Below are 18,794 nucleotides of genomic sequence, written 5' to 3' on the forward strand. Positions count from 1 at the left end.
CGTCCTCCGAGGCAGCACACAAGGAGGGGCATGTCTTGCAGCCTGCCTTTACGCGGGTGACGTGGGGCTCCTTTGGGACTCCATTGGCCTCGAGCCAGATGGAGGACGCCGCCTCCTGCCCACCCTCTCCTGCAGACAGCTACGACCGGCGGTTCTTGAGAGATTATGAAGATTTATTATTTCAAAAGGGTACATCTGCCAGGACACAGGGTCACTCTGGGGAACAACTTCTGCAAAAACAGGTTACATCATCAGGCCCGGACAGGCAAGCGACCCAACCTTGGTGCCTACTGGTGGCGAAGTGGGCGCGTGGGGGGTGGGGGCAGCTCCGTCAGGGAGGGGGCTGTGAGAGAAGGACCTACGTCGCCCAGCCTGACACCACAGAGCTAATGCTGGCAAATTAAACTACAGGCACAAAATGAGCCCTCCTTTAGGACAGCCGCCGCCACGGGTTCGAGTTCTGACTTGCTTCCGTGCTCCGAGGGCTACGGGGGAGACACTCGTCCGAAGGTACAAGGAACTATCCAAAACCCACCAGCCTTACTTGTTTTAAAATGCCTCCCAAAGAGGGGGAAATCATGTTGAAATTAAAAAAAACGCAAGCTTTTCAGCCAAGGCTTCTGGCTCACAGCCGATGTCCAAGAGGGTCTCTGGAAGCCGAGGCGCCGCGACGGGCTCAGAACCTCCGGGGGGGCCCGCTCTTGAACGGCTTGAAGCCGGAGCCGCTGCCTCGCTGCATGGAATTGCTCGTGATCTGTACAACTCGGTTGATGGGGGAAGAATTGCTGGAAGCCCAAGGGAAAGAAGAGTTGGGGGCCAGGCGATCCGCTAGGGAAGTGCAAAGGCAGCAGCGCTCCTCCCACGGACCCAGCACCAGCAGCAAGCCCAGCGGGGTCCAGCCACTGCTCTAGAGCCCCAATGTGGCCGGGAATGGCATAAGCCCACACCTCGTTCTGGAGGGGAGGGGAGGGGTACCTTGAGTGTGGCGTCATCATGCTGCCTCCTGCCCGGCTGTCGCTCATCCGCCTGGTGTCGTGGTAGCTGCTGCCCTGTGAGCTGGGGCCATGCCACTCCTTCCTGGGTCCGCTGTCCCGGCCGTGCCGCTCCACCACGTGACGGTCCTCATTGTAGTGCTGGGGGGAACCGGGGCGGTCACTCGCCTGGCACCACACCAGACCCTGGGCTCAAGCTCTGACGGCCGCCCTTGTGCCTGGCCTCTGGCCTGCACACAGGGGCTCAAGGGGGGCTCTGCGGTTAGACTGGGCCATGCAAGGCCACCCTGCGCCCTCCCACCGGCTGTGGGTGCAGAAGACACGGCAGGCAGGCAGGCAGGAGCAGCGTGCACCGTCTCTTCTGAGCCCACTGACACTCAGCCAATGGAAGCGGCCCGGAACAGACAGTTTGGGCTCAGGCGAGGGCCTGCAGGACGGCTCAACCCAGAAGCAGGCCTCGCATGATTATTGTGTCTGTCTGAACACCCTTCGGTGCCACTGGCCTTCTTGAGGGCACAGCCTGGGCGTGAGGGAGCACCCAAGGAGGTGGGGAGCTCCCAAATCCACTCAGGAAGTGTCCCTCAGAGAAGTCTCACCAGGTCCCACATTTGATCTCAGGCACACGTGAAGCGGCTTGGCGGAAGCACCCCTCGCCGGACAAGAGGGGAGTCCCCGGACCTACCTGTGCCCCACTTCCTCGCTCTATCACGCCTCGCTCCGTCTCCCTGCTGCCGTAGCCGGAGGTGCTGCTGCGGCTCCCGCTGGGAGCGCCTCTCACGGCATGTCCGGAGACCTCTCTGCTGGGCCTCTCCGGCCTCTCCCTGCAGAACGCAAGGTCAACTGTTAGTCTCTGGCAGGCCGGGCACATTCAAGGGACATCCGTGAGGGCGGTGGACCCCCAACCATGAGGGGTTTTGGCCCCGGGAGTCTTGGGGGAATGCTCGGCCGCCAAGAAGGAGCCGTGCCAATGGCCTTCCTTTCCCCTGGCTTAGTGCCTGGTCGTTTCAACAGGGGAGGAGACCTGGGTCTCTCGGAGCGCCAAGCAGGTCCTCAGCCGCTGAGCCACAGCCGGCGTCCTGGTTTGATGCGATCAAAAAGCTGGACGGTTCTCAGCCAAAGATTAGAGCTGGCAGAGCCCCGAAACCGTTGTGGGAGGTCTGGCTTAGAGCCAGCCCCGCAGGACCCCCCCTCCCCCCTCCCCCCGCGGCGTCCCTCACCTGGCGTCCCGCTTGTCAGGGTTGATGCCGCCTTCACCTTTCCACGAGGCCTGTCGGGCAGGGTTGGGCCCGGCCTCCCGCGGGTGGCGGCTGTGGGGGATCTCCGGCCTCTCGTGCAGGATCACCGTCCTCCGGTCATCTCGGTCCCCTCTCACTTCCCGCCTGTCCGTCTCCCGGAGTTCGCTCCTGGGCTGGGGGGGCTCGTTCCTTCGGGATTCGCTGAAGTTCTTGGGGTAGCGCTCAAAGCCCGGCTCCTCTCGCCTCGCCGTGGGCCGAGTCTTTTTCCCGTCCCCCTGGCCCACAAACCGCTCGCGCCTGTCCACAGCAAGGCAGAGGGCAGGTCCCATTCAGCTCCTTCCTGGGAACAGCCCCCCCCCCCCCCGTGGGCCACACTCTGGGGACGCCCAAGAAATGCCCCCCGTGTGGCCAGCATTGCAAGGCACCCTTCCATGAGGCGGGGCTGCTCAGCAGGACACGCTCCCCCTCGAGGCTGGCTGGGACCCCTCGGTAGGAGGTGCTGTGGAGGGACAGCAGCTTGGCCAACCGAGATTTCAGAGGCGGTTTGCTATTGCTTGCCTCTGTGTGGCAGCCCTTGGAGGCCTCTGCCCCTGCTTTGCTTCTGTGTCTTGCCAAGAGAGGGCGGACTCACTTCCCCTGGCTGTTACTTCCCCCAGGTTCCCTCTGCTGCCACCTTCACTCGGCACACATACCTGTCGAAGGAGGAAGAGGAGGGCACAGCGGCCCCCTCTGGGTATCGGCCCCTCTCCCGGTGGTCAAAGTCACTGAAGCGGTTCTGCTGCCGATTGTATTCGGAGCCGTGGCTGAACCGAGCGTCGGTGTCCAAGGAAATCTTCTTGCTTTCGTTCCAATAGGGCTCGTCTCTCCTTGGAGGAGGAGGGAAGGGAAATGCTACAGGTCCTGCCAGCTGACCGACAGCCAGGCCCTCACTGAAACACCGCTGGGCAAACCGGTCCCCCCTTGCCCTCTGCCCCGCTGGCAGCTCCCCATGCTTGTCTTCCAGCATCCTTTCATGCCAAGGTGCTCAGCTGTGCTGCCAGGTGGGCAGACCAAGGCATCCCGTGCGCAAGCCCAGCGGCGCCTGCCTCTCGAGGATCCGAGCAGCCGGGGCCAGCTCTGGAGGGGGGGGGGGGAGGAAGGAAGGAAGGGCTACCTGTGGTCCACGTCGCGAGGCCGTTTCAGGGAATTCCTCTTCTCTTGCTCGTAACGGAGCTGTTGCTGCTGACGCCGAAGCTCTTCTCTTTCTCGAGCGATCCGCTCTGCTTCCTTGCGACGCTCCTAGCAGGGCACAGAGCGCAGGCACCGGGTCAAGAAACCTTCTCTGGGGGGAGGTGGGGGTCTCTGGGCTTGCTGACTTCAGGGACAGGGGGAGTACTGCGGAGGCGGCAAGTCCCCACTGCCATCGCCCGTGCGACTGCAGCCTGCTTCCCAGGGAGGGAGGGAGAGGGGAGCACCCAGGCTTATGACAGAATGCGCAGCAGAGCCCCAGAAAGGCCCTCTCCAAGGAAGCCTGCGTCCTGCCTGGGAAGACACGGGGAGGAGGAGGAGGAGGAGGGGCCCGATACCTGCTCAATCCGAATGCGCTCCCGTTCCAGGCGCTCGCGTTCCATGCGCTCCCTCTCTAACTTCTGCCGCTCGATTTCCAGGCGCTCCCTCTCCCTCTGCAGGCGCTCCCGCTCCTCCCGCTCCCGAATCAGCCGGATGCGCTCCCTCTCTCGCCGCTCCCGCTCAGCGATCTCTCTTCGCCTGCAAGCGGGATGGGGGGGGGGGGAGAGGTTGACATCTAAGCTCTCACCCACCAAACACAAGAGTGGCACCTCCATGGACGCCGGCTGGATGTCCCCAGTAAGGTCAGCAGGCAAAAGGGCAGCCAGCCAAAAAGCAGGAGGCCTCATCTAACCCCCAGTCTTTGCTTCCTTTTGAACCTGGGCTACGGCTGCTGGTAGTCCGCACACCTCCCTAATGCCCAGGTGTGCCCGGGACGCCTTAAGGGAAGCAGGAAGCTCCCCTCCCCTCCGCTCCCCGCCTGCACACCTTTGGAACGGAGCAGCTCGCCCGCGGCCCTGGTCCCTCGCACCCCTCCCCGGCAAGACGGAGGGCCAGCCCCTACCTCCGCAGCTCCACAGCCCGCCGGATCCGCTCCAGGCGCACCATGTGCTCCCGCATGCGTTGCTCCTTCATCTTCTCAAAGGGCAAGATGTTCTTCCGGGCTCTGTAGTCTCGGAACTTCATCTTGTTTTGGAAAAAGCGCTCTTTGGTCCTTAAGAACTGGGGCTGGGGAGAGGGTTTGGCAACGCCGGAGTGAGAGGGGCCTGCTCGTGGGCTTCCAGCAGGGCTTCCAGCATGTGGCCCAAGAACCCCTGCTTTGGGGCCCCACAGCTCACCCACCCCACTCTCCCTCCACGATGCTCAAGAGCTCTGCCCTTCCCCCATCGATGGAAAATGCTTTCTGTGCCCCACTCTTGTTCCCACCGCAGCGGCCTCACTAGCAGAGCAGGGCTGCAGTGCCTTTCCACGGGGGGTGTCTGCCCCCCTCCTTGCCGCACGAGGAGCCTGAAGGAAAGCAAGAGCACCACTGACCTTTTCAAACCTCCCCCTTCGAAACGGCCGAGGGTACACTTGGTCTCTCTTTGTTTGATCCAGGACGACCATGTGACTGGGGCTTTTCTTCACACCTGGGGGGGGGGGCAGGGGGAGGCAAGACACACACGCATCACCAAAGAAGCCGGGCTCTTGGCTAGGCCTATGCGCACTATGCACTAGGGCAGGGCAGCCTGGCTTTCTAAGGCAGTGCTTCACCCGGAGCGGGTCGCAGAACACGAGGCCTGTGTGTGTGGGGGGAGTATGGCAGAAGCCCCAGCCACGCTTGCAGGGAGGGAGGGGAGGCAAGAAGGGAGCCCCTGGAGCCCCTTGCGGGCCGGACTGCCCGAAGGCTGCGGGAACAGGCAGCACCAACCCCTCCCCAGGCGGAGGCCACCCTGCCTGGAAGCTGAGCCGCAGGGGTGTGTGGAAAGAGCCGGAATGCCTACTGGGTCGCTTCTTCTCTTCGGGTGTCTTGGCGGGCTCTTGGGCAGGGCCGCTGGCTGCTCCGTTACTGCTCTTCTCATCTTTACCTTCAGATCTCTTCCCGTCTTTGCTCTCTTTCTTCTCGGACTTCTCAGATCTCTTGTCGTCTTTCTTGGAGGGGGCCCTTTTGGGGAGGAGGAAGCCGGGATCAGGGCTCGGGGGGGTGGGGGCAGGCAGGACCGTCACGAGCGCTCAAGGGGCTCCACGCACGACTGCCACGTTCGCCCTCTTCCGTGGCGCCAGAGCAGGGAGCCATTTATGCCTTCTTGTCCACACACGTTTGCTGGCGGGGGACCCATCGCTGGGCACCCCCCCTCCCTTCTATGCTGGCCAGTCCCTCCCGCTGCCTGGAGGCGGAGCAACAGTGTGGGGCCTGAGCTGGGGCGGGAGGGGGTGGGTGGGTGGGGGGATTCCAATGGGGCTTCCTGCCCAGCAGAGCGGCCTGCTCTGCTCCTCCACTGCCGGGAGGGGGGGGCGTCCCCCCGCCAAAGCCGGAAGGGGCCGAGGGCGCTTACTTGCTGGCTTTGTCTCCCGAGGCCGCCTTCTTCTCTCCGGGGTTCCTGCCCGAGCCAGACTTCTCGTCGCTCTCCTTCTTCAGCTCCTTCTTGGATGGGTCGCCTTTCACCTGCCGTTCCAAAGGGGGCCTGTGACGGGCGGGTGGCGGACAGACTGCCGGGCCAGGCCAGGCCAGGCCGGGCAGCTCAGTCTTCAGACCCCAAACCACCAGCTTCCAATTCAGCCGTCTTGCCCCACGTCCAGCCCCGCTGCTGCTGCTGCTGCTGCTTGGCTCTTAGGGTGGGAGGTGGCTGGAGAGAACCCTGGGGCCTCGGAGGAAACGTGGAGAACCCCTCCACCCCCAGGGGGGTGCTGGCCGTACGCAGGCACACCAGAGCCAGCCCCAAATCACCCCACCCCCCCAGAGGCAGCAGACTGGCCTGGCCTGTTTGTGCCCATTCAGTCTGGTTCTTCTCCTCCCAATACCCGGCAGCCCCTACCCTCAAAGCCCCGAACAGGCCAAGCCGTGACGACTTCCCAGGAGTGCCTTATGGGCGGGTGGACGGACAGGCGAACTGACTCATGGCTGCCCTATGGGGAAGGGGGGCTCGGTTCAATGGGCCTCTCTCCCCCCCACGCCACACCGCGTTCCTCGCCGGCCAGGCAGCGGCACACCTACTTTCTCCACAGAGATCTGCTGCCCGTGCAGCTCTGTCCGATGAAGGTGGGCTATGCACCTGGCCACCTCTGTGCTGGAGGACATGGTCACGATGCCGTAGCACTTGGCGCCGGGGCTCCGGGCATTGGTGACCACCTTCGCAGCCAGGACCTAGGGACAGACACCAAAGGCTTAGGCCAACCCCTCTGCCACGCTGCTGCTCTCCTGCCTGGATGGCAGCGCCAGGGTGAGGCCCCCAGAATGCAGGGGCTCCTTTAAGAGGGGGGAGGGGAAAAGACCACTCACTGGCACTGCAGGCATTTCAACGTGTGCAAGTGTAGATAGACGTTAGGCTGGCCTCTAGCAAGCAGGAGCCTTCCCCTTCCTGGCTACTGAGGTGGGCCAGAAGGGACCTGAACAGCGAGAACACTTGAGGCGGCTGCACTCCCTCGCGGGAGGAGGACACAGGTCCTGTCAGCAGCAGCAGGAAAGCTGCGGCCTAAAACCCTTGGGAGACTCTGGGGCACGCCCAGTGGGGGTAGCTTTAGGCCTGTACTGGGCCCGAGGGACTTGATTGCGAAGTCCAGATTCCCCTGGATGAATCCCATTATCCTGGTCCTTCTCAGCCAGATTCTGGTAATGAAACTGCCGTAGCCGGCTTAGAGCAGGGGTCCCGCGGCCATTCCCTGAAGCTGAGCCGACATCCACAGGCGTCTCTGGAGCCTCTTCCCCGGCTGCTCTGCAGGCCCTGCTCTCCTCCTCCTCCTCCTCGATGGACTGATTGGCTGCCTCCTGCCCCTAACTTCTTCTGCACCCACTTCTTCTCTGAGGGGGACGGCCACCGCTCCAAGAGGCTCCCCCCCCCCCCGCCCAGTCCAAGGGTGGAAGAAGGCTGGCCAAAGGTCTTCTTCTCAACTGCCGCTTTCAGCACCCTTGAAGACACGAAGCTGGCGGAGGCTGATGCTGCTGCAGAGCCCAGAAGGCTGACCTTTCCCCTGGCCTCCAGGGCCAGGAAGGCTCCACCACGTCCCCAGTGCCCTCGGCCGCCTGCACGAAGCCCCTGGAGTGGGCGAGGCCGCGAGGAGGGAGGGTGCTGCCCCCACAGGCTCACTACTTCTTGGCCGCAGCAGCGAAGGGGGGGGGAGGGTGCGCATGTATTCAGGAACGACCACTGGGCTTCGGCTGATGTTCTGGATGAGGTCCTGCTTCCCGTCAAGACTCAGGTTGGAAGGGTGGTGGTGGTCAGCAAGCAGCTGTAGGTTGTCCAGTTTATTAGCTGCAGTCCTCCTGGAGTTCGTCTGGTCCTGCCAGTCACACTGGCTTCAGTAATCCTCAGGCTAGACTGCAGCAAGGCCCTGTCTATGGGGCCGGCCTTTGAAGACTCCTCAGATGCCTTCTTTGAGCCCAAATGTGACTGCTGGAGCTAGCGGCCAGGGTTCTCTTGAAGCGCTGGCTTGGACTTCGAAAGGCCCAAGCACTTTGGGACAGAGGAAGCTCCTCTAATGTGAAGCTTGAGATACGGAGATCGGCTCAGGATGTCACCACCGGTGGTCCAACAAGTAATCCATTCCTAGCAGGACCTTCTCTATAGCTGCCCCAAGAGCACCAAACTCTCCTCCCACAAGGTACCTTCCCTTGCAGAAACCTGCCTCTTTTGGTACCTCTTTCGGAGAAGTGTCTGAACAGGAGAAGCACTAGTTTGCTACAGGTCAGCAGCCAGCCTCCCTAGCCCACGACAGATCGCGAGATACACCATGAAGAGATCAGCCCCCGAGCCCCCACGGAGCAGCCGCTGCTGGGCCCCAGGAAGGAAAAATACCCCCCAGTTCAGCCACAGGGCTCGGTCTGGGCCATGCTCCGCTGAAGAGCTGGTGAGGTGAAGCCGTACCTTCCCGTACTTGCCGAAGAGGTTTTTCAAGTCAGCGGCTTTGGTGTTGGAGGACAAGCCGCTCACCCACAGGTTCCGAGTCGAGCTGCCGCTGCTACCGCTGCTGCCGCTGCCTGCAAGGGAGGCCACAAGAGAAGGTTTCAACCGTCCTGTGCGCACTCATGGGGCAGGCAGGCAGGCAGGCCCTCTGCGCTACAACTAGCTCGGACGGAGCAGGGCACGGAGGTGGGGAGCGGCTACTTCTCCAGAGCAGGCAGAAAGGAAGCGTGCTGTACGCACGTCTCTGAAGCAACGGCAGCCGCAAATTAACCACCGGCCGGCCGGAATTGCTTCCTGAGAAACGCCTGTTGCCCAGCCCTGGGTCCCTCACAACAGCCTCTCTTGGGACATGAAGCCTCTTTCCCCCAAAGCAAGCCCATCAGGGACCGTCTGTGAAGTCATGCCGAGGGGGTCAAGGGGATTTTGAAAACCAGGATTAGCCACTGGGCCATTAATATAGCGAGGACAACTATCCTTCCAAAGGAAGTGGCTTTCGGCTTCATTCGGAACTAGCAGTGTTGCAGCAGCCCCTCAACTTCCCCCTTTATGCTGCCCTGGAGGATCGCTCTCTCTCTCTCTCGATATATGGAAAGGAGCCTTTCTAGGGCAGGCAGTTGACCTGCACTCTACTAAAATTCACAAAGCTACTTAGGGAAGTTATTAGGGGGTGTGGTCTATGCTGCTGGGGTTAGTTTCCTGAAACCTGCGTCCCACTCTGTAGTTCTCATATAATGTAATCTGTCATTTTAAGACTTATGCTTTGTTTCACTTCTAGCTTTAGATTCCTGGTGGGTTCTATGACCCAAATGCTCTCTCGCTGTTTGCTGAACGGCCCAGCCTGTCAATCCAGCCCTGTAAGCCACCCCGAGTTCAAGTGAAAAAAGGCGGATGATTAATGATGTAAACAAGTAAAAATATTCTGAAAAGTCTGAGATCAGGTTCTCCATGGGGTTGATTTCCCTCCCGCTATCTGCCCAAACACGACTGCTGAGAGGAGAAAGAGAGGTAGGAACACCCTCCAGAGATCCTCTCAGGAACGGAAACGAGAACACTCACAGATGCCTGTGAAACCTCCCAAGTCAAGAGAGGAAAATCTGAAGTGTGAGAAGCTGCAAATGAGAAGGCCAGTCCCAATCTGGGGGTCTGCCACCCTCCCCCACTGCTGCCTTCATAGACTCGGCCACAAGCTGAGGAACCGGTCACGTCCACGGCAACCTTCCCCCCCCCCTCCGGTGTGGTTTCTGCCCCTGGGGGGGGGGCAGGGCCTGCATGCCTACTCCCACTTTAACCCACCTCCTGCCCCCCCCCCAAGCCTGCCCATTAACACAGGTGGCAATGTCACTAGGGGGGGGGGAGTTGACATCATTTCCGGGCCCCCTCGAAACCTGAAGAATGATTTCAGGGGCTCCTCCAGGGTCAAGAGGTTAAAAAAGGCTGCCCTAGAGACAGCTACCAAGGAGGGTCTGACAGCTATTTCAGAGCTCTCAGAAAACTGGAGACTGTTTGCACCCGCTCGGGATCCCGTGCATGGAGAAAGAAAACCCCCGAGTAGGAGCCCTGCTCCGAAGTGCGGGACTGGACAGAAAGCTCTCCCCGTGCCTCGACCCCGGCTCTCGGAGGGAAGGGGCCCGTTCGTTACCTTTGTCGTCCTTTGAGGTCGTCTTGCTGTCTTTAGATTCCTTAGTGGAGCTGGAAGGGAGAAAAAGATCAGAGCAAATTGAACACGTGCCGTTCCCTGGCCGAGAACCTTACACTATTCAAGCAAACCGTTTCAAAAAGGTAAGGAAGTGAGCGAGGGCTGGACTGGAAGTGGAGGGAGGGCGAGTTTTCCCCCTCATCAAGGCTTCTTGCACTGATTTTTTCCCCAGGAGGCCTGAAGATTTAGATTTTTCTGACAATTTCTATTCAGTGGACATATGGCAATCTTCTCCACATTCTGGACTGGGACTTGGCTTCATTTTTGGTGCTCTTAGAACTGAGAGTTGTTCAATACCATCATCACAAGGGTACTTAAAACTTGACTACTTGGAAAAAAAAAATAATATGCTGTCAATTCGCCAAAGCAATCAGCAGGATAAAGAATATAACGAAGATCCCGATTTTTTTTTTTTTTTTTAAACACTGGTAACTTATGGCCGTCAATACATATTTTTACAGGCAGGAGCATAAGAGACTAATTACAAGGGTCTTGCTGCTACCCCCACAATGCAGAGTGATCTTATTTGAATGCTGGCAGGTACCTTAAAGAACGGACATAGAAAGACAAACCTCTTTGCTTGACCAGCGGCCCCAGCGGCCGAGGGACCTTTCTTCAAAGAATCCTTGTTGTCTTTGTCTCCCAATTCTGCCTTCTTTGAGCTTTCCCGGCCTTCTTTCTTGACAGGCTCCCCCTTCGGGCCGCCTTCCTTCTTGCCATCTTGATGGTTCGCAGTCATCTCATAGTCCTTGCCTTCCTTCTCCAGGCCTGGGGCCAGGGCATCCTGCCCGTCTCTTGGCTTACTTGCTTCTGAATCTGTAATTTTCAGATTTTTACCTGTTTCGAGAAGGTCATCGCCATCAAAGTCCAGCGTGATGGCGTCTTCGGCCTGGACGGTTACCGATATGTTATCGTCCTCGGCTTCTTTCCCAGACGTGTTTGCTTCCGCTTCCGCCTCTTCGTGAGCCGACTGATCGGCCTCGGCCAGGCTCTCTTCTGAGGGAAGAGGCTTAGATACTTCTTGTGTGCCATCACCAGAACCTGCTTTATCTAAGAGGATTCAACAGGAATAAATATGGCAAAACAAGAAGTTTAAACATTTTTCATATGCACACAGCTAGAAGAGGACCTAGAAAAATACAAAGCCTGTTATTAGAACGGATGGAAGGTTAGGAGGAAAAACACATGGGGGGGGGGCATTAACACACAAACTGATCCTTTACCCAGGACCGCGCATTCTTCATGGCAAATCAATTTCCTAGACACAAGCACCGAAAGCCGACCAGGAGTCCGGCCACGGGCAGGCTCCATCCACAGGACCCCTGTTCTTCAGGACAAGTGCCTGGCTTCGGAAACAGGCGGCCGTGGGCAAAGTGGGCGCACGTCTTCCTGGCTCGGGAGCAACGTTCCCAGATGTCCCTGGCAGACAAGGCTGTTCCTCTCCCAGAATCCTTCCGGCAGCCCAGTGCTCAGGAGCCAAATCCTCCACAGCTGCACCATTGTCCCTTCTTCGGTCCTTCCTGCACCATCGTCCCTCCCTTCTTCTGTCCTTGCCAGCCACGGTGCCGCTGCAGAAGTCGCCTGCATTCAGCACGGCACCAACGTGGGGCCCAAGTTCACTGGTCTTCATGGAGCGTGCACAGGGGTCCCTTCTCCCAGTCCTCCCTGGAGGGCCTCTGGCAGCATTCTCGCCTGGCCCGAAGAGGCTGCTGCTGCTGCTGCTGCTGCGGGATTCCTCGGAAAGGCCAAGCGTGCTCCCCCTTCGTGACTCCAGCCGTCGAGTCACAGCAATCCCGTGTCCTTTAGTCCGTCCGTGCGCAAGGGTCCTTGAGGGCGTGGGCCCTTCTTGGCTAGGCGGCGCTGTCTGTGGCGGTGCTCCGCAGGGTAGCTGGGAAAGGCACAAGTGAGCAGACTCCTCCTTCCATGTGTTAGCAGATCTCGCTGGAGACCACGAAGCATGACGCTGAATTAGCCAGTGCAGGAGAAAGCAGAGGGCTGTCCACATTTGAATGGCTTCCTGGATTCCCTCCTGTAGAGCGTTCCGTTCCCAAGAGGGCACCTAGCGGTTACTGCAGTGCAACGCAAGCATACACATCAAGACTTACCGTACCTAAAAGACTCACGCCCAGGTATTTGGGACCTGGGCTCCTTTACGGCACCTGGTAGGCCGAACGCATGGATCAAGCAGATTGTGAGAGAACTGGTGTGTGTGTGTGTGAGTGTGTGTGTGTGCGCAATTTAAGCAAAAGCCGGGTGAGAGCACGGATCCAACCACCGTCCCCGGGAGAGGTGCTCACAGCTGCCGTGTCTGCCATTTCTAAAAAGCAACCTCTAATGTAGTAGAGCATTCTGAATTGTGCTGGACCCCAAAACATACCTCTCTCATTCTCTTCTTCTCCATCCTGCAAGTCAGAAAAAAATCCACTGTTTACCATTCTCTGTAAACAGAGCAGGGAGACCAGCTATAATAATACAGACATGGAGCAAAGGACAGGAAAGCTCCACGGCTTGCCTTTTGCACTGTTAGCACAGACTACATTTTTTTTAAAAGGTAGGCAATACTCTGCACCTCAGCCAAGAGTCTGGCTCAAACGACTTTACAGACCTTCAGCTGTCACCCTGCTGAAACGGCAGACTCGCTGCCCAGCAAGGAAGGGTCCCTCCTGCTTTCCCCACGCAACGGGCCTGAGATGCAAATTCTATTTCTGAGAACCCTCACAGTGACTCAAGGAGGCAGATAATGAAGGAACCCCAAACACAAATGGCCTGAGGGGGAAAGCCCTGCAGCCCCACAAACTGGCTGGCAGGAGGGGCCTGGGACTGCCAGGGGATTGCTGCCTCAAAGGGCCTTTTTATCAGTCTGAATTGGCCCACCAGCCACATCCCCTCCTGTACAGAGCTGAGGCGGACACAGCAAGGAGCACGGGGCATTGATGGCAACACACATGAGTTGCTGTGTGGGGACTGCCGCTGCCCTCAAGCCTGGCAGCTTACTGTGGCGAGGCAGGCTGGCTTAGTGACTGACGGCCGCAAACGCCTCCGAGGGGATTCCTGGGACAGCTGCTAACCTGCAGGCTATGCCTCGCGAGGGACAGGAGGAGACCGCAGCTTCTCTTCCCTCGAGTAAGGCTCAGGCAGAGTGCCACAGAGTCATTCGGGGGTTCTTTCTGAAGACCATTTATGTCCTCAACTTTGACAAGGTATTCTCTTACCCGTTGTTTTTGTTCTGTTTAGAGGGTTTTTTTTTTTTACAGCTCTTAGCAGTTCCCTTTCTTATCAAGCAGCTCAGAGCTTTGCTATCAAGACACCAGTGCATCTACAGGCCTACGAAGCTTTTCTGTACTGCAATGAGATCTTGCGCTTCGGCCCAGCCCAGCCGCTTCCCTTCCGGGGGAAGGCAACTGTGGCCCGCTTGCTTGCTAAGCGGCTTTGAGGCGGCGGCGTGGAAACTTACTTGACCAGGAGCAAAGCTTTCGTCGTCCGCATCTTGAGCATCAGTGCCCTGAGGAGAAAAACCGAGACACGCTGACTAGGCTGGCTTGGACCTCCCAACACTTGCTGCTTCCAGGACAGCAGACGCTGACCAGCTGAGACGGGTGGGCCAGGCGCTAGCTGGGAAAGCCACTCAACTGAGGAGAGGCCTTCGGAGACACCTGGGAACTCTGCCGTCCGCTTCAACCAGGAATGCCGTGTGTGTGTGTGTGTGTGTGGGGGGGGGGTTAATAAGGTATTTTGATCCCTGTGTTGTAGTTTACATTGTAAGATCCCACAAACTGGCAGGCCAGGAGCAGCAGCCTAGAGGCCGAATTATTAATAAATAATAAACAAAATGACACAAAATGGAGCTGGTTGGTTAACGAAATGCTGCAGCCACCAGTGCCCACTGGCAAAGGGAAGGGCACTGGGCGTGAGAGCGAAACCCTCCTCAAGCTGAGCCACAGCTTCACTCCGTAACTTTACACCAAAGGCCACGCAGCGCACAGGCGGGCCTCCTGCCAAGCCCAGGAGAGACAGCAATTTAACTCTCCACCCACACGAATGCTGAAGGGCCTCCCAGCACCTCTCTATGCAATGCTGCAGCAGCAGCAGAGGAGGAGGAGATTTCCAATGGGAACATCAACACCATCGTTGGATCCAAAGGCAACAAGGCGGAACGGGGAAAATTAATTCCCAGCCAATCGGGGGGGGGGGGGGTTACTGCCACACAGGCTGTCTCCAAGGGAGCCTTCTTCTTCTCAACTACCAGTTCAGATCCTGCTGAGGTAGCCTTTCCCAAGTAATTTTTACATTCTATTTTAAACAGTATTTCAGCAGCTTTAATGGGGTCTCAAAGTGAGTTGCTGGCTGTGAGAAACACACACACACAAATAATGCATTTTAAAACTAGTCTCAAAGGTGTGAATTTTTCGGATGCCCTTCCAACATTCCACTCAAGGCGTTTCTGGAGCATACCTGGCTTCCCAAGTCCTTCTCTGTCCGCCTTGAATGAGTTTTCTTCTTTTCTGCGGGACGTGACGGCTTTGAGGCTGAGGAATCCTCGTCGTTCTCCATAGATTCTTCAGAGTCTTTCAATTCATCATTCCCATCCTGGTCACTTGCCTCTTGAGCTTCCAGCTCCCCCTCCTTTCAAATAGGAAGATGGCTCAATAACACACAAGGGCAGCATCGGCAGCTCTCCAAACAAGGTCCAGCTAGAAAGAGGGGCTCCTCGCTATCTACTGACAAGCTCACACTCTCAAGCTTTAGCCCGGTCACCCCTGGGTAGCGGGTAACTTGATCACAGGCTCTCCCCCACTGAGTTAAGTCCCCTACTTGCATAACTGGGAAAGTGACCAATTGCAAGATCACGACGACGTATGAGCGAGAATACACTGAGTTGCCTTTGTACAGCAACCCATGCAAAGAGGAGCCATCCTGATTAGATCCATGTAATTTGTTCCTCATGAGGAGGGTTCTGCCCTCAACTGGAGAGCCAGGCTGGCCCATTCCTGTCAGGTTTTGGAAGCAAAGCACAGCCGGGCCTCGTCAGCATGTGGGAAGAAGACCATCACGGTCTCTTGCCTTGAAGACCACGCTGGACAGCTGCCACGCTGGCAGAAAGAGGGCTGGAGGTTGGTGGTTAAATTCTCACAGCATTACCTTGACCAAGGAGTCGTCTTCCACTGAAGCATCACCACTCAGCTCATCCGCTTCCTGCTTCTTTCCTAAAGAAAAGGGCATGCTAATGACCACTTTGGATTGGCTTGGGAAGCACACACCTGGCCAATGACAAAATTGGGCCACTGCCTACTAAATCTCTCTCTCTCTCTCTCTCTCTCTCTCTCTCTCTCTCTCTCTCATATTTATACACCGCTCTCCCCTGGAGGCTCAGAGGAGTTGGAAATCAAAATACAGATACAACATGGCTGGTGCTCCCTGTTTAGGAAAGGCACCAACCCCCTACGGGATAATTTGATTTGAATTGCCTTTACACTGCCCCAAGAGGGCCAAGTGCTAATCCGCACCCATGCACACACACTCCTGATCAAGAGCACACACTATCCAAGTAAACCTGCACTCTGTTCTGACACAGTGATATAGAAGCACTCCTGTTAGCCCTTGACACTCAACGGGCACAACACAGCACTCCACCCACTTCGGAAGAACAATTTATCTGAACAGCTGCAGTTAAGTGCCAGCCCACCGACTCATGCCAGCAAGGTCACACAATGAAACAGTCACCCCTCTGAGGGAGAAATGCTGGAGATCTCTCTTCCTGTAGTCATACTTCGGCCTCTGCTGAAAGCCTGACTGGCCAATTTCAAACCTAGCAAACTTTGCAATTCCACACACAACTGCGCAGCATTAATTAACGTGACGTGGCACTGAGTTGTGCTAGTCCGTCTTTCAACTCTCATTGTTCCATTAGCATAGCCTGCAGTGGGATAAATGACCACCAGTGCATTCAGCACAATCATTTAGCATACTACTCATACTTTTTCATCACATCCCTCAAGGGCAGCCAGATGCTTAAGTTTGAGAAATGTAAGAAGCATAGTATTGGTGATATAGTATCGCTTGGCTCCATAACTGATTTTTAAAATGTAAGTAGCCTTGAGAATGAAACACGGCACAGAATAGAAAACACAACAGCAACCGAAAGCTAGATGCAACCAGCAACACAAACTCAGCCTATGGATGCTAGCTAGCTCTGTGTTTTAGTTCAGAGAAACCCAGGATGTAAATAAAGACTCCGAGGCAGAGTTACAATGGCAGCAAAGACCAGCTCGTTGGCTATTCTGGGAAGGCATTGACTCAGCTTCTCAAATCAATAAATGCTTATTAAAAAAAATGGCAAGAGTTTTCAGAAACAAGTTTTAACCTTTTCCTTTTGTTGGTTTCTTGTTCGGAGTATCAGCTGTGACAGCTATTTCAATGTTATCTGGATCTCCTCCTTCCTCTTCAATCGCCTAAGACAAAACACAAGGAGAACTAGTGAGACCGACCAACCTCACACATGAATTCATTATGATTTGGCTTTGAGGCACATACTGTTAGCCAAATATTATTCCAAGTGACAAAAAAGCAATTCACTGCCTTTCTGATGAGCAGCTTCAAAAATAATACCCCCCCCCCGAATACACTTCCGCCTGAGAATGCAGACCAGAGAGAAATTTAACTCACTATTCTCAAGAATGGCTGAACCAGGTGAGATCACCGGGCACCATTTCTCAGAGTAAGAGTCAAATGAGTAGCCATCTTCTTACTTTACTAGTTTTAACCATAGCAATGCTACCAAACATAACCTTGTAACAGTAAAATGCTGAAGAATTTACAAATCAGGAAGAGGACATCCAAGGAATTTTACAACATGCAGTGGGACAAAACTCAAAATTGCTCAAGACTTCCTAGTGTACAGATATTAAGGCCTCTCAAACAAACAAAAAAGCCTCTGAAAGTAACAAATTCTAGTTTATCACGTAGCTGTTCCTATATCCATCTGTAATGTCTTTTGACGTTATCATATGGGACCCAGCCAAATGGGACCCATAAACATTTAGCAAATAACAACTACCGATCCAAAAACCTCTCTCTAGTCTATCACATATCATATAGATAGCAGAGATTTTTGTTTATTTATTTTTATTATTAATAATACATTATTTATTTATTTATTAAAACTGTTAATCTAGCCAGCCTCTTGGCACTAGCATTGCAGAACGGGCAGGCGTATTTCCCCTTCCTTCCACGCACAGACACACACCCAATTTCCATTTTGCCCTTCGGATTGTCCCAACACTCTCACCATAGGTCCAAAAACCTCTTCCAGGACGTGGGTTCCCCCCCCCAAGACCTTCCTCGCATTTCTACCAGCCCCCCCCCCCCACAGGGCCAGAGCTTCCACCTCTACCAGGGGGGGGGGGGAAAGCACACACCCCGTTTGGCCGCCCTGGCCTGTCCCCTGCCGCCACCCCCCCCATTTCCCTTCGTGACGTTTCCCCACTTGCTGCGGGGGGGAGGGGCACACTGTGGCACTCGCAGGGGCTCATGGGCCTTGTAGTCCCTGGGCATCTGGCGCGCCAGTCTGGAGCCCCCCCCTTGGAAAGCCGCGTCCTTCCCTGCGAGGCCTGCTGCGAGGCCTTCCTCCTCCTCCTCCTGCTCCATGTGGGGCCCGGGGGTCGGTGGGGGGGTGGGTGTGGGTGGGGGGTTGGGGGCTGACCTGCTTGAGGCGGGCGATGAGGACGGTCTTGACCCCGCCGGCGTCCAGGTTGCGCCGCTTGAGCTCGGACTTGAGGTCGATGACGCGCAGGTCGCCGATCTTCTTGCTCTCGGTGGGCGCGGCGGCGGCGGCGGCGGGCGGGCCCGGCAGGGCGAGGGCGGCGGCGGCGGCGGAGGACGCGACGGGCCCCAGCGGCGCGGCGGCCATTTTGCGACTCGCTCCTCTCGCCTCACGCACGATGTGGGGGCGGCGGCGCCACGCCCCCTGGCGGCGCGCGGCGGGGACCCGGATGCAGGCGGCGCAGGCGCGCTGGGACGGGCGGCGGCGAGTCGCGCAGGCGCGGGGAGCGTCCCTGGGCGCCGCCGGCGCTCCAGGCTCGTCATCACGCCACGCCCCTCCCTGCGAGACCCGTGGCCCCGCCCACCGCGGCGGAGCAGTCGATGATTGGCCGCCGCCGGCAGAGGCCCCGCGAAGGCGCGTTCCCAAGTGACGCCCTGCACGTGTAAGCCCGAAGGAGGAGCGCGGCTGGCCTCGCCTGCCCTGCGGGCCTGTCGGGGCCTGCAGCGGAAATGCCGACTCCCGAGTAGACGCCCCCACCCCTCCCTGGAGCTCGTCTGCCTGTCGGTCTTCTTAGATTTATTCAAATGATGATGAGTAGCCGTGTTGGTCTGAAGTATTTATTTATTTATTATTATTTATTTATTATATTTATATCCCGCCCTCCCCGAGGGCTCAGAAAACAGGAAAGGAGACAATTAACACATGGTAACAAGCAACAGTAACACAAGTAGCACAATAAAACCAGAGTCCAGTGGCACCTTTAAGACCCACGAAGATTGGTCTTCAATAAAGCTTTGTTGGTCTTAAAGGTGCTATTGGACTCTGATTCTATTGTTCTTGGATAGATTTAGGCGCTACAATCTTGACCTGTCAACCTTGCAGTGTTTGCCCTGTGGTGACAGGAAAGAGCCCCCCCCCCATCCCTTGGGTCTCAGGCTGCTGTGTTCTCCTCCGGCCAGTGGGCCG

The 18,794-nt window shown here is 57.1% G+C and overlaps 1 protein-coding gene across 2 annotated transcripts; it reads right to left on the bottom strand.

Moving 5' to 3' along the window:
• Nucleotides 1-152: 152 nt before the first annotated feature.
• SLTM (SAFB like transcription modulator) lies at nucleotides 153-18,013 on the bottom strand. Of its 2 annotated transcripts, none has more exons than XM_077317931.1 (21): nucleotides 17,769-18,013; nucleotides 16,431-16,518; nucleotides 15,209-15,273; nucleotides 14,522-14,692; nucleotides 13,524-13,571; nucleotides 12,447-12,471; nucleotides 10,642-11,119; nucleotides 10,013-10,062; nucleotides 8,335-8,447; nucleotides 6,468-6,617; nucleotides 5,809-5,918; nucleotides 5,341-5,417; nucleotides 4,808-4,902; nucleotides 4,338-4,501; nucleotides 3,793-3,973; nucleotides 3,381-3,505; nucleotides 2,920-3,093; nucleotides 2,210-2,524; nucleotides 1,675-1,813; nucleotides 976-1,133; nucleotides 153-785 (listed from the first exon to the last, which is right to left on the bottom strand). In XM_077317931.1, the coding sequence occupies exons 1-21, from the start codon at nucleotides 17,973-17,975 to the stop codon at nucleotides 677-679; spliced, it is 3,042 nt and encodes a 1,013-aa protein (XP_077174046.1). In that variant the 5' UTR covers nucleotides 17,976-18,013; the 3' UTR covers nucleotides 153-676. The 2 variants fall into 2 exon arrangements, with proteins under 2 accessions (XP_077174046.1, XP_077174044.1); XM_077317929.1 differs by having other exon boundaries at nucleotides 5,257-5,417; nucleotides 17,769-18,012.
• Between the last annotated feature and the right edge of the window lie 781 nt (nucleotides 18,014-18,794).

Source organism: Paroedura picta, chromosome 18 (assembly GCF_049243985.1).
Source record: "Paroedura picta isolate Pp20150507F chromosome 18, Ppicta_v3.0, whole genome shotgun sequence".
Taxonomy (NCBI): Eukaryota; Metazoa; Chordata; class Lepidosauria; order Squamata; family Gekkonidae; genus Paroedura; species Paroedura picta.

What these genes read in the sequence shown, in the direction of transcription:
- SLTM (XM_077317929.1), bottom strand. Translation starts at nt 17,975, where the DNA reads ATGGCCGCCGCGCCGCTGGGGCCCGTCGCGTCCTCCGCCGCCGCCGCC. An exon ending in GAAGGGGGAGGTTTGAAAAG is followed by an intron (nt 4,502 to 4,807) that starts GTCAGTGGTGCT and finishes CCCTCTCCCCAG; the next exon opens with CCCCAGTTCTTAAGGACCAA. An exon ending in AGCGCATTCGGATTGAGCAG is followed by an intron (nt 3,506 to 3,792) that starts GTATCGGGCCCC and finishes GTGCCCTGCTAG; the next exon opens with GAGCGTCGCAAGGAAGCAGA.